General features: G+C 37.4%; 1 protein-coding gene across 4 annotated transcripts in view; it reads left to right on the forward strand.

Annotated features, from left to right (window-relative positions):
- LOC594802 (ATP-binding cassette sub-family A member 5) overlaps positions 1-13,108 on the forward strand; it is a 43,033-nt gene extending 29,925 nt beyond the window's left edge. For all 4 annotated transcript variants that reach the window (XM_030998861.1, XM_030998856.1, XM_030998868.1 and 1 more), the window contains 13 exons: positions 627-911; positions 1,726-1,863; positions 2,366-2,461; positions 3,210-3,301; positions 3,978-4,089; positions 4,464-4,664; positions 6,189-6,361; positions 6,747-6,822; positions 7,442-7,536; positions 8,193-8,309; positions 9,449-9,723; positions 10,784-10,839; positions 11,946-13,108. In XM_030998861.1, the coding sequence (XP_030854721.1) occupies positions 627-911; positions 1,726-1,863; positions 2,366-2,461; positions 3,210-3,301; positions 3,978-4,089; positions 4,464-4,664; positions 6,189-6,361; positions 6,747-6,822; positions 7,442-7,536; positions 8,193-8,309; positions 9,449-9,723; positions 10,784-10,839; positions 11,946-12,104 (1,875 nt within the window). In that variant the 3' untranslated portion in view covers positions 12,105-13,108. The remainder of the gene's footprint in view (positions 1-626; positions 912-1,725; positions 1,864-2,365; positions 2,462-3,209; positions 3,302-3,977; positions 4,090-4,463; positions 4,665-6,188; positions 6,362-6,746; positions 6,823-7,441; positions 7,537-8,192; positions 8,310-9,448; positions 9,724-10,783; positions 10,840-11,945) is intronic.
- The last annotated feature ends 280 nt before the right edge of the window (positions 13,109-13,388 follow it).

Here is a 13,388-nt window from a genome sequence, read left to right on the forward strand (position 1 = left end):
TTTTGTACCTCATCATTTCGCATCCTCTCTTGTTTTTGGTTACTCCTCTTTCACCTCTATGACATCTCATCTCATCAGGAAAAGATTTATTAAAAAGTTTCTCAGATCTAAATGAATGGGCTTTGCCTACTCAAATTGGCATCAGTTATTCTTATCTTTTACTCTTAATATATCCTTGTATCTTTATTAGAGGCTTTATCCTTCCAACAAGCATTTACAATGAATTTTTCTTATTGATAAACATATTTAATGGGCTGCACTAGAAATGTACTTGTATTTATCTGTGACTTTGTTCTTTTTGCTCATATATTGGTATAGTCCATAGCATTGGAGTTCATAAGGTAGCTGGTGTAAAAACATCAAGAAAAGACAACACGACACTGTTATGGGTTAGTTTGACTCCTCAACTTGTACTCTGGTACTCTAAGGTTAACCCTGATTCTAGGTTTGAGCTAAGTCTAAGTTGAGCTTTACAAAACAGCCTTAATAGATTAAGATATAACATGTCATTGACTTGATCAGTCTTTAGACCCAGCTGGTTTTTAGGACCATCCACTGCCTCTTGTATGCACAGGTCTTTACACAATGCGCATGTGTGTTTCTCTTCCTCCTGTAACTTCTTCTAGACGAAAGTCAAAGCTCAGCTCCGCATCTCTGGTATCGACACCCTCTCCTACTGGGGCTCCGTCTTCGTCATCGACGTCGCTCAGATGCTCCTGGTCATCATCATCGGTCTCATCATCATTTTCGCCATGCAGGTGCCCTCTCTGACGACGGGGGGCGCCGCGTTCTGTCTCCTCGTGACGGTCATCTTGTGGGTGCCCAACGCCATCGTCCACACCTACTGCATCAGCTTCATATTTGATAAGTTTGAGACGGTTCAGTCGTATGCCTTTGTTATCTTTGTTGAGGTGAGTATAGTGTTCGACTACCGTATATCTCCGTTTTAAGATGCACCTGTGTATAAGACTCACCCCAATTTCGGGGGCCGGAATTTTTTTTATTTTTTAAATTTAGAATTTTGTTTGTTTGTTGTTGTTGTTGTTGCTGACTCCGTAGGCAGTAAGCCAGGTCCGTGTTCAGAAACCCACGCGGGAAAGGACCTTTATTTTACTGCGAGGTGCAGTTGAAGGCGCCAATTTGTGCATGTGAAGTTGTCACAAATAATAGTAACAATGTTGTTTTAAAAGTAAAGATGACAGACATGTTTGTACATATGTTCTTTCATGTAACAGTTAATAATTGTAATAACCATAGAGGAAGGTATGAGTTTTACCTAGCCCATACATGTTTATTGCCCAATGATTGTTGCTCCCTCTTGTGTTGTATTTGGGGAGTTTTCTAGATTTATTGTGTACTGAGAAAAAAAATTGGAACCTCTGTAATTCTGTGTGTATCTATCTTTCTATCTATCAATCTAAAACCCTGCAAAGTATGACAGGAGCTTGTGTGTCCAGACGCTTGCCTCTGGAATTAACAAAATGTATGCATCATATAGCACTGACCATTAGAGATATTCATCCTTTATAATATTGTCTAACAGAAGTCTTAAAAGATATATGAAATATTGCATGTAAACTTCTTCAAGTTACTGTTTTAAATCAACTGTCCAGATAGGCAGATACACAACCTGTCCCAAAACACAACGTTTGGGTATTCATGTACTTACTTGTTCTTTTATTGAAGAAAAACATTTTTTCTTTTTCTTTTCTTCTAATTTTGCAGATACCATTGTTCCTCTTTCTACCCACGATGTTCATTGACCTGTACGTCTCAACGGCTGCCGCTGCCAGCTTTCACCTGGTCATGTGTGTGATCTGGCCAGGCTACGCTATCTTTGGATCTCTCTACTTCATCGACAAGGTATATAGAGGGCCCTGTTCGATTCAGCCTCACCCTAACGTATTGAGAGAGAGAGAGATAGGTTTTTATATGCCCATGCATGTGCACTCATCTTGGAACTCCAAATAGTTCCCTCTGATAATACATGAAAGTTAAATATATGTGTGCCCTTCATTAAATTGCAAAACTATGGTTTTCTCCGTACTTTCCAGACAAAATTTACCATTTTGTTTATTTTCTCATCACATTCATCGTCTTGAATCCTTGACAGTCATTTTCCTGGTTTCCAATCACATAAACCATAACACTTCCAATAATATCCATAACCAAATACCAGGGCCTGTTTCACAGAACTTGTCATCAGTGACAATAAATGACAGTTGTTATAAGCTACTGAAATCCTTGCTTCTGATTGGTTATCAGTAGATTTGTCACTGATTTTTGTCATTTGTCATTGAAAAAAGGCTTTGTGAAACACTCCCCTGTTGATGATTACTTTGTCTCTCATTGTGTTTCCATACAGGTCTACCAGCTTGCCTCCATAAGGGGAATGGCGGATAGTGTCACCTTTGCGGATTACTTTGCTCCCGAGGCGTACATCTGGCCCACAATGCTCATAGTAAGATACGCTCATTTCAATTTTGTTTTCAATCACAAGTCCTTCTCACATGAAATTAGACATACATGTTTTAATGACACCTGGCTTAAATGCTCCCCAGGGAGTGGAGAATGTGCATGCACTATGCAGGGAAAGCCTGGAACCGATGACCGGGGTAATAATATATCTGTTAAATGCTTAGAGACATCGTCAATGCATCAGGCACGATATAAACCCAGAATATTATTATTTATACAGGTGCATGTATATTGAATACTGTCTTTCAGTTAATTGCAAAGTTATGATCACTTATTTTTTTGTTAGTTGTGTTGAGTTGTGATTGATCCCATAGCCATATTGGTTGGGTGGGGAAAGGGGAAGGACTTCACTTTCTAAGGAGCAAGCAAAAGTTTTGACACTCTATTGAAGTAACAATGTGATTTTGACATCAAGATGTACAATATATTAAGCTATACTAAATACAAATACATTCAAACCTGTCCATAAAAGCCACTTAATGGAAACACTAAAAGTGGCCTCTGTGGACAGGTTGCCTTTATAGACAGGTTCTTCAACACACATTTCCATCTAGAAGTCAACAAATAGCTACATTTTTGATAAAGCAAAGTGATTTGTCCAAAGATACATGCACATTCATCAAGATATTTGATTATATTCCCTTAGTGGAAATTAAGTTACATGATTATAAACAAAAACTAATTCAAACAGTCTTCATTAAAGTTGTGTTATGAATCTTTTCTTTCCTCAGTTGGTGTTTGACATGTTCATGCTCATCTTTTTCCTGAGATTCTGCGAGGTTGTGAAAGCCGGTGGCAGAGTGAAGGACACCTGTCCTTGTCTGTAAGTGCTTTTTAAAAATCAAAATTCAAATCAGGGAGTATAGTCCATACATGTTCTGAATGTTAGGCTTCTCAAGGGAGACCAGATTCATTTTCAATTAACATTTGGTTTTACTGTAGAGACTGTGAAAAAGATAAAAATGCAGATTTGACCATCATTAAAGGAGCATGCCATCCATATGGTTTTATTGTTTTGTCTTTGTGACTATCTATCTATTAAGGGCATCTGTCTATAGTGGCCATGAATCTTGTCTCCCTTGAGAAGGAATCGTGTGTTGTAGAACCTGTCTGGAAAGGCCATCTGCATACAGGGGCCACTTCTCTGTTTCCCTTTGGTGGCCTCAAGAGACAGTTTTGACAGTACATTTACCTGTAGTATTGCCATTATTTTTGTTTAATTAGCCTGTACACACTTGTTTATGTACTACCCATTCTTTCTTTTCTCTTTAGTTTGTATAATTATCTGCGGCCATTGGAGCCCAGCCTTTGAAAGGCCAATAACCTCTGCTGGCTCCTTCATATTCTTTGTACTGTTTTATATATTTTCTTATATGTATGATGTATTGTTGAATGTATTTTTTACGAGAATTGGAAATAAAATGAATGAATGAAGAAAAAAAGATGATCTTATGGAAAATGTAATTTTCCATTATTTTATCTAACTGTCCTCTCTGCAGTGTGGCAAAGAAGATTGGTGTGACAACCAGAAATGACGACGACATCCCAGACGAGGATAGCGATGTCAAGGAGGAGAGGATGAAAGTGGAAGAGATGTATGAGTCGGACCAGGTAAGAGTAGGAGAACAGTGGTAGAGCAGTGTGGTCTCACAGCTTGAGGTCCTAGGTTCAAAGCCAAGTACAGGAAACTCTGCGTAACTCAAAATTGCAAAGTCGTACAACAAAATCGTTCTTATTCATAAATGCACGATATACTACATTACAAAATTAATGGACTCAACATTTTCTGTGATTTTTGTTTGCTCTCTCTGCTCATGTATCATGTGTAATTTTTCTTACTATTCAGGATCAAAAGAAAATTAAAAATTCTTTCTAAATGGAGACACCAAAGTTTTTCTATTTAAATTGTATTTAAGATGATTGTACAAACGCACTAAAGCCTAAAATGGATTAAACAAATGTGTAATTATTTAATTATTTAACAGTCCTCTGCCGTTGCCATCTCCGAGCTACGGAAAGAGTTTGTGAAGAGAGGCGACAGCAAGGCAACGACCAAGGTGGCTGTGCGTAACCTGTCTCTGACGGTACAGACGGGTGAGGTCTTTGGTCTCCTGGGACCCAACGGCGCAGGCAAGACCACCACCATGAACGTGGTTACAGCTGATACAGAGGCCACTAACGGACAGGTAAATCTGGGCTCATGCTGAGAAATTCAAACCCTTTGGGTGGTATCCTCGAAAGCAGACTAACTTTAGTCCATGGTTTAACTTTAATCCACAGACTAAGTATGGAATGCCAATTGTCCATATGAATATATTTTTGAATAATTTGATATGTCCCTTGATTATATTGTTGTTTATTCATTTTGTTATGACATTTTATTTTAATTTAGTGACAGATTAAATTATTCAAAAACATATTATTCTGGACACTTGGCATTCCATACTTAGTCGGTGGATTAAAGCATGCACTAAAGTTAGTCCGCTTTCGAGAATACCACCCTTTGAAGCTGGTATTCCATTTCAATATAGGTGATCCTTGCAAGAATGTTTTGTACTACTGTGTGATAACAAGCCAAGTCATTTATTTTGAATTTTTAAAATGTTTTTGCTTTGATACTCCTTTTGGTGCCACCCATTTGACAGAAATGTATTAAAATGAGATTTTGAGAGGCAAAGTCCTAACCACTATACACATGGGAACTTCAAATTGGCTGAAACGATAATGTCAATGTTACCTAGTGCTGGACAAATTTCACATTGTTTCCAATGCACAAATTTACCAAAATTTCAATTTTTCTATCTTCCCCAAAATGTAATAATCAGGAAGTATTTCTCTTGAGAGAAACCGTAACAATGTGCTATCCATAATTTATTTTGACAAGTGCCCCAAGGGAGAAGGCACTTAGGAGAAACATAATGATAATTTTTTACACGACAGACAGGATAGTTGTCTGTGTCTACGTCACAATCTAACGACCAAATTGCCAATTTGAGGTTCGGATAGATGTAGTGATTTCATGTTTCAAACATTCATGGCTCTCTTAACCATTGGTCCGACTTATTTCAAACTTACGCCATTCTGTTTATCATATTTTCTGCTCTCATACAAAGGACTTATTACATGGGTTGGATTGCCCTTTAAGGTTGATTTTATACCTAGCTGTACACAAATTATATTTGTAAGATTGATTGGTACACTGAAATCACTTACACCATCCTGATAAACTTGCTCAACAAAAATTGAAATGCATTTTAACGAGACTGCCATTATAGTTTTTATCTTGATTTTCTGCATTTCTGAATGTTTCGTGCCATCTCCCCTCATCTGTAATACAGGGACCCCCTTTGTCTGTCTCTTTTCCACTTCCTCTCTCTCTCTCTGTCTCTCTCTCTCTTTTGTCTTCCTTCTCTCTCTCTCTCTTTCTTTCTCTAATTCTCTTTCCCTCTCTTTCTTATCACTCTAACTCTCCCTCTCCTACACCTCTCCCTTTCTCTTTCTTTACACCCCCCCCCCCAAAAAAAAGAATTTGATAAACAAATTTTTATGATATGTCTGTATGTTCGATTTTTGATTAATCTTATATTTTGTGTTATTTGAATTTGAATTGCAATTGTATTGTATCTTTGTGAAATGGATCGCAATTTGGCATTTGGCTTTGATGATCTTTTTAATAAACCATATCTATCTATCTATCCTCCCTTACACAGGTACGTGTAGGAGGCTATGACGTGTCTTCGTCTTTGAGCGATGCCTACGCCTCCATGGGCTACTGCCCTCAGATAGACCCCCTCTGGGATGACATCACAATGAGAGAACATCTGGAAGGTTTCGCAGGGTTCAAAGGTATACATCCCACGGACAGGAGGCAAATCGCTAATAAGTAAGTTGAAAGTCTACAAAGATAGTGAATCCTTTATTTACAGTTAACAAGTGAATTATTGATACCCCTTTGAAAATTTGTTTCTTTGGCCTTTGTTGAATACTCTAAGATGAAAGCTCTAATATGTGGCATTCTAAAGAAATAATAATTTCTATTACATATATAAAGACCACTCAAGGGAGGCAAGAAAATGGGTCTGCAAAGGCTGGTAGTTTTAACGTGCAGGCTCCTGTAGTACATGTTGCAATGAGAAACTATTTATAAGGGAATTGTAAAATGTGGTCTTTATAGACAGGTGGTCTGTTTTAATATAAAGGTGGCCGCTAAAGCTGGTGTTATTGTACGTGAAGATGAATTCAATTTCCTTTTTTTTCTTGTTGCTCAGTTTCATGTCTGCTATCGGAGTAATGGAGCATGCTGATAAGAAAGCCAAGGAATTATCTGGAGGAACTAAAAGAAAGGTACAAGAATGATGCAACTTCTACCAGAAGTTATGTTTCCTTTTTAACGCCAGCTACACGATACAAATCGAGTGCTATCCGATTTTTAAAGAAAGCAAGATAAAAAAAAATGCGGAAATATCACTACAATCGATGTGATTAAAGTTCTGAAAAATTAAAAAGAATATTACAAATCGAAAATTTGGTTTATGTACTTGTAAGTCTTCTAGTTAGATTTAGGGCTAATTTGGCTTGAAATTGTAGACAGTTGGTATTCAGGTCAGCCATCACTTTTTCTCCTTCAAGGAATCTTGCAATTGTACTATTCATTAAACTGTTCAGAACCTTGGACATTAAGATTGAAAATCTTTCAATGTCGTAGGATATGCTATTTTAAATTATTCAAAAATTGGATTGCAATTTGATCATATAATTGTTAATTTGCCGTATTTAGGTGTTTAGAAAAGTCTCCTTTTCATACTTGGTCATTTGTGGATTTTCTTAAGGATCAAAAGGAGGATTTTTGTAATTTTGGAAAAGCTAGCTTTATTTGTCAAACCAGAGTAAATGCAGATGCAGTTTTCTTTTAGAACTTAAATGATGAATTTTATATGTATGTGCATTGTTTCTTTGGCTGTAGCTATGCTTTGCCTTGAGCATGCTGGGTAATCCTAAGATTGTTCTCCTGGACGAGCCCTCGACTGGTATGGATCCAAGCTCCAAGAGATTCCTCTGGTAAGATGGATGTGGTGGTGGTGGTGATGGTGGTTTTGGTGGTGATGATGGTGGTGGTGGTGGTGGTGGTGTTGATGGTGGTTGTGATGATGGTGGTGCTTTTAAAGGCAATGTTTCCAGTTTTACAAATCTGAGATGCATGGCCCTACGTGTTATTAATGTCTGTGATATGGTGTAATGTTGAAGCCCTAAAAAAATTGTGCTTCAAAATAATCATGAACTGCCTTCAAAAAAGTAAAAATCTTTGAGTGACGGGTTATACCATGCTCATTTTCCCCAATAGAATGTAGTGTTATAAAAACCGTTAGGAAAATGAAAAATGAAATTTCTATTTCCAATCATAAATATCTTGATAATCAGACAGGTGATCGGCTTGTAAAAGTCATTGGGTTCCTGACTGACCTAAAGCTTTATAATTATGATAGCAGCATGAGCTAAATCCAAGATTTTGTTTAGAATCTAAGGCAAAGATACCCAATCCCTTTGATGCTGTTAAAGAGAAGGTACGTTGAGTACTGGTAAAGGTGAAAAAATAATTTGTGAGCTTTCTCATTCTTTTTTATGTCGGGTTAGTTAAAAATAATTTTAGAAATGTCCCATGGAAAGGATTCTCTTGAAATAAAAAAATCTTCACCATTTTTTCCCTGAAACGACAGGAATGTGATCACGTCCAGTTTCCTGGAGAAGAAAGGAGCCATCTTAACGACCCATTCTATGGAGGAGGCTGATGCTGTGTGCTCCAGGGTGGGCATCATGATCCAGGGACAACTCAGGTTAGTCCAGGGACCTGTTTTACAAAGATCCTAAGTTAAACTTATTTCTAAGTTGAACTTAACAATTATGGAAAGCTGTTAGCATCCTTAAAAATATTTTGTAAATGTTATTTTAAAAGGCAAAATGTTGATTCAAATCATTCATATTTTCTATTATCTAAAGATCCATTATGAAACATAGGCTTTATGAAAAAGATGTGCTTTTGTGACTTGCTTTGTCTAATGGCCCTGTTGGTCCTGGAAGTTTAGAGTGGTGATAATGATCTGTTGCCTCATGCGAATTACTTCCTCCGTTCCAAGTGTTCACATAGTGGTGATGCTTGACAATTCCCTTGAACCCACTCCCACCCGACATCTAAATCATAACACATTACACTTTTAAGAACCATTTTCTTAAAGAACCAAGATACATGTATGGGCAGTAAGAACAAACTAAATACTAGACATGCATTCATGTCACAACGATATGCATGTAATGACGCCATTGTTACTACGTGTCAAACAAAAGAGCTTCTCTCGGACTATCCAGAGCAATTTGTAAGAAGTGTGTAGCCTCTGTGATAGTGGAGATAGTTAAGATGAAAGAAAGACCTAAAAAAACGGCCCGAAACAGACAAAATGGCGCTTGGATGGTCATGCATGAGTGATTCCGGAGCAGGAAGAAGGTCTTTGCAAAAAGTGAACACTCCCTAATCCTCCTTGTTTTGTTTCTGATGGGACAGTGAGAAGAACATGTTTGTACAAGAAGAAGAAATGGGTGTTGTAGGGCATTAAAACATTTCAGTGATAGTTCTTGTTGCTTTGGGGCCTTCTTTTAAATCTCTCTCTCTCTCTCTCACTCTTTTTCGCCCTTTCTCTCTCTTTCTCTCTCACTCACTGTTTTTCGCCCTTTCTCTCTCTCTCTCTTCTCTCTCCTATAATAATAATAATAATAATAAATATTTTTGCTTATATAGCGTTTAATACTTCAGGAATATCCTAGTTTCTAAGCGCTTTACATTATTACCCCGGTCATCGGATTCTGGCTTGCCCGCACACTATACATGTATATTTGCACTTTCTCCATTCCCTGGGGAGCATTCTCTCTCTCTCTCTCTATCTCTAAAATGTCCTTATTTTCTGCCATCCATCTCCTTCAGATGCCTTGGCACCACGCAGCATCTCAAGGACAAGTACGGTGGAGGCTACATCCTTGAGATCAAGCTCAATCCCGGTGTCCAGTACTACACCAGCGACCAGACCACTACGGCTGTCATGGACATACTGGACGAGAAGATGGACATCCTTCACAAGCAGGTCCTGTCCCTGATCCCCCAGGCTGAGGTCACAGAGAGCTTCGCGGAGCGCATCACCTACAAGATCCCTCGAGACAGCAGCATCACGCTCTCCACCGTCTTTGCATTCTTAGAACAGGGTGAGATGCCAAGGATTTTTTAGAGCAACTTGGTAACATTGTGAAAGATTGATTAAAAACAGCGTAATTTTTTATAAAATGTTACTTATTATATTCCTTCTTCTGTAGTAACCCTCTAACATGCAAAAAATCCTGAAAAGAATCTCAAACTACAAAGATATATATGATTTTCTTTGATGGCGTCACTGTGCAACACCTTCTAACAGTAAATTCTCCCAACCATTTTTTGAATTTTCCCAACTGTTTTCCATGAAGATTGAACATATAACAGGCTTTGAAAAATATTGCAACACTTAAATGTCTGGAATGGCATATACACTGTAGAGTCATTTCATTGCTTTGTGACGAATTACATTTATCTCAAATGTAATTAAATGGTATTGATATAGTTGGGAGAATTCAGAAATTGATCAGATCAGTTTTATAAATTTGTATCATTCACTCAAACTTTCAGATTATCTTTAATTCTACATCTAGCATTGAAGTCACTACCTTAGCACCAATTTCTCTCATCTGAACAATGTTACCAAGTCTCTTTCAGTTACAAGAGCTTGCCCGTAGGGTCTCTCAATATGAGAACTCCCCTAACCTCTCCCTTATGGCTGTATGAAGTCTTTGAGTCCTGGGGGGGGGGTGTTTCACAAAGATATTAAGTTGAACTTAGCTCTAAGTTGGACTTAAGAGTTGTGGAGAGCCATGTGTAGCCTTATAATGAAATATATTCAAAAGCAAAAATTGAAGCATTTAGAGTTTTCATAAATTCCGCATCAAGAACATGAATCTCCCATGATAATAGAAAATATGAATGATTTGAATCAACATTTTACACCTTTTAAAATAACTTTTACAAAATATTTTTAAAGATGCTAACAGCTTTCCATAATTGTTAAGTCCAACTTAGAGATAAGTTCAACTTAGGATCTTTGTGAAACACCCCCCAGGAGAACTACCCATGACAGCAGTCCCTCAAATAGACCAATTCAAGTAGAGAAATAGATGAACATGACTTTTTCTTTCCATGCAAGTGAATAACTCAACTTTTATATAATTTTGTTGACAGGTAAAGAAGATTATGGTATTGAGGAATACAGCTTCAGTCAGACTACGTTAGAGCAGGTAGGTTTCTTTGAAATGTTGGGTGCAATGTACAAAAGACTTCCATATTTGATCAAGAAAGATACACAGTTAACTAAATTATTCATACCCTTACCAAGTTTTGCAATTTCTAAAGTATGTGAAAAAATGATTTGTCACACTTTATGTTTCTTGAGATTGTGACCAAATAAAGTTAAACAAAGGTCCTAATTCAACCAGTGCAACTTTCATTCTCGAATTATGAAAACACACACAAAAAAAACACAGCAAATTTACAAGGGTTATAAATAATTTAGTTGTTTTTTCTGTACATGCAAATCAGTAAGATGTGAGATTGAAGATTGTTTGATGATGCAACGATAAGACTCTAATAAGATGGTCTTTATGTGTTTGAAATTGAAGATTTGGTACCCGCGAAGTTACAATACCAAGGGTCTCTTGCACTAAAAGTTGCATTAAACAAACAAAAAATTAATGAAATTAAACACAACTTGATCTTATCCAATTAGGATACCACTCTTGTAATTGAAGAGCTTAATTCAAAAAGGAGCTAAATCCACTTTTGATGAAAATTGAGTTATTGATATCAGAACATTGTTTACTTAAGTACCCATCTTTCAACAAAATTATTTACCTAAATTTTGGGACCAGTTATGAAAAATGCACCTTCTAATATCACTTTTCCATTGACACCTGTACATAGATAAATCCAATTTTGTGCCTTTTGGAATAATCACAGATAAAGTCATGGAGGTGATTCTTTGTTTGCCCTGTTGAAAAGATTACTTCCACCTGTGTTCATGACAGGTGCATGCATGAATAATTATTACATAACTTTCGTGAGCATGTATCCAGTATTAGTCTCAGTGGGTTTTACAATTTTGTTCAAGTGACCTTTATCTGCGCATGCTCAGATTGTATCTACGAACTGGTATATTACAGTACACTGTAATCTGCAAAAAATCTCCTTAATCAAAGTCTTAAGCTTCAAAATGGAGGGGGAAAAATTATTTGGTATACTACCTGGTAATACAATTTTCTAATAGAAAATGTAATAGTTCCTGTTTTTTTAAGCCAGATTTACCCAAATTCATGCATTGCCAATTTGCGACTGTCTCTCTTTGCAGGTGTTCATTGACTTTGCCAAGACGCAGGTAGACAATCCTGACGAGGAGGCAGAGCTGGTGACGGTAGCCGCCCAGGAGAATGGAAGCAATCGACCCGGCAGCAGACACAGTGTGCGTCATGCCCCCACACCACAGACATCGGTCAATATGGAAGTTTAGCCCCACCCCTCCCCCCTCCCCTCTTCAACCAACCCTAACCCAGCTGACACATAGGTTCTTGATACATGTGTCAATGAAGGGAGATGTGAATTGGTCCAGTAGTACTATCAACTCTCCTTCTTCACCTTTAAACTGATTATGACGCACTCAGGGTCGAGACTGAATCCTGTCTTACAGATGGTGATGTTAACTCATATCCTGCCATGAGGCTGCATGCACGCTACCGTTATAATGCTTTGTACACATGAGTGCGCTATCGATTGGCTGCTTAATTCACTCGGCGAGCCACAGCTTTGCTGCTTTATGCATGCATGCTCGCATTCGTAATAGCAGTTATTGTTCATGCTCATTGTACTGTGCTGAGTGCTTCGCACGCTCTATTGACCGCACCATCAGATTATCTCAAAATAAAATTGGCACAGGGGGGAGTTGTGGCTTGGCACAATGGGGATTAGCCCTGTGGCACTGGGCTGTATTCATTATGGCAGGATGAGAGTTAAAGGTCGGTCCCTGGACATGGATCATCATATCTAATTAACACACTTGTGTAAAATTCCAATTATGCACTCACGCATACACACACATGCACACATCAATGGAGTCGGGATGATGAATTGTATTCGCTTGATTGTATTTTACCTAACTGGTTAGAGTGTGAGTGTATTCTTGTAAATAAGTTTAATCCCCAGACATAAATCCACATTGATAATCATTTCTGATTTGACGCACTTCTGTAAAATTCCCATTTTGTCACAGTTCTACTGCCGAACAACTGAACCATCCCGTCTGAGAAGATACATGTACCCTGTACTTCTCTGATTAAAATGAGTGTAATTGAACAATTGCTGCAGGGATAATTGATGTAATCGTCAACATTTTGTCCAGTGAAAATACATATATGTTCATGTCGATCATTTTCAGGTGTAACAAATCAATGTTTCTGTAAATTGTCTTGAAGTTACATTATCTCTTATCGTGAATCAATGCTTGGATGTTTTCTTGACTATTTTATTAATGGACCAAATGTTGTTTTGCTCCATTTTAAAGCTACAGACTGTGATTAAGAATATCTTTTTAAGAATAAAGTGTATACTGTAAATTCATTGTCATTTTCTATATCAAAAAGTTTAAATTACCGGTACTGGTATATTTTTTGAAGCAGTTTTCAAAAATGATTTCTTCTTAAACTGCTACAATAGATCCATTGTTATTTTTGTGAGAAGCACAGCATTATATCATTATGCTTTTTACTAAAAAAGAAAAAGAAAAAGGAACTGTCTTTGA

This window comes from Strongylocentrotus purpuratus, unplaced genomic scaffold (assembly GCF_000002235.5).
Source record: "Strongylocentrotus purpuratus isolate Spur 01 unplaced genomic scaffold, Spur_5.0 spur5_contig_861, whole genome shotgun sequence".
Taxonomy (NCBI): domain Eukaryota; kingdom Metazoa; phylum Echinodermata; class Echinoidea; order Camarodonta; family Strongylocentrotidae; genus Strongylocentrotus; species Strongylocentrotus purpuratus.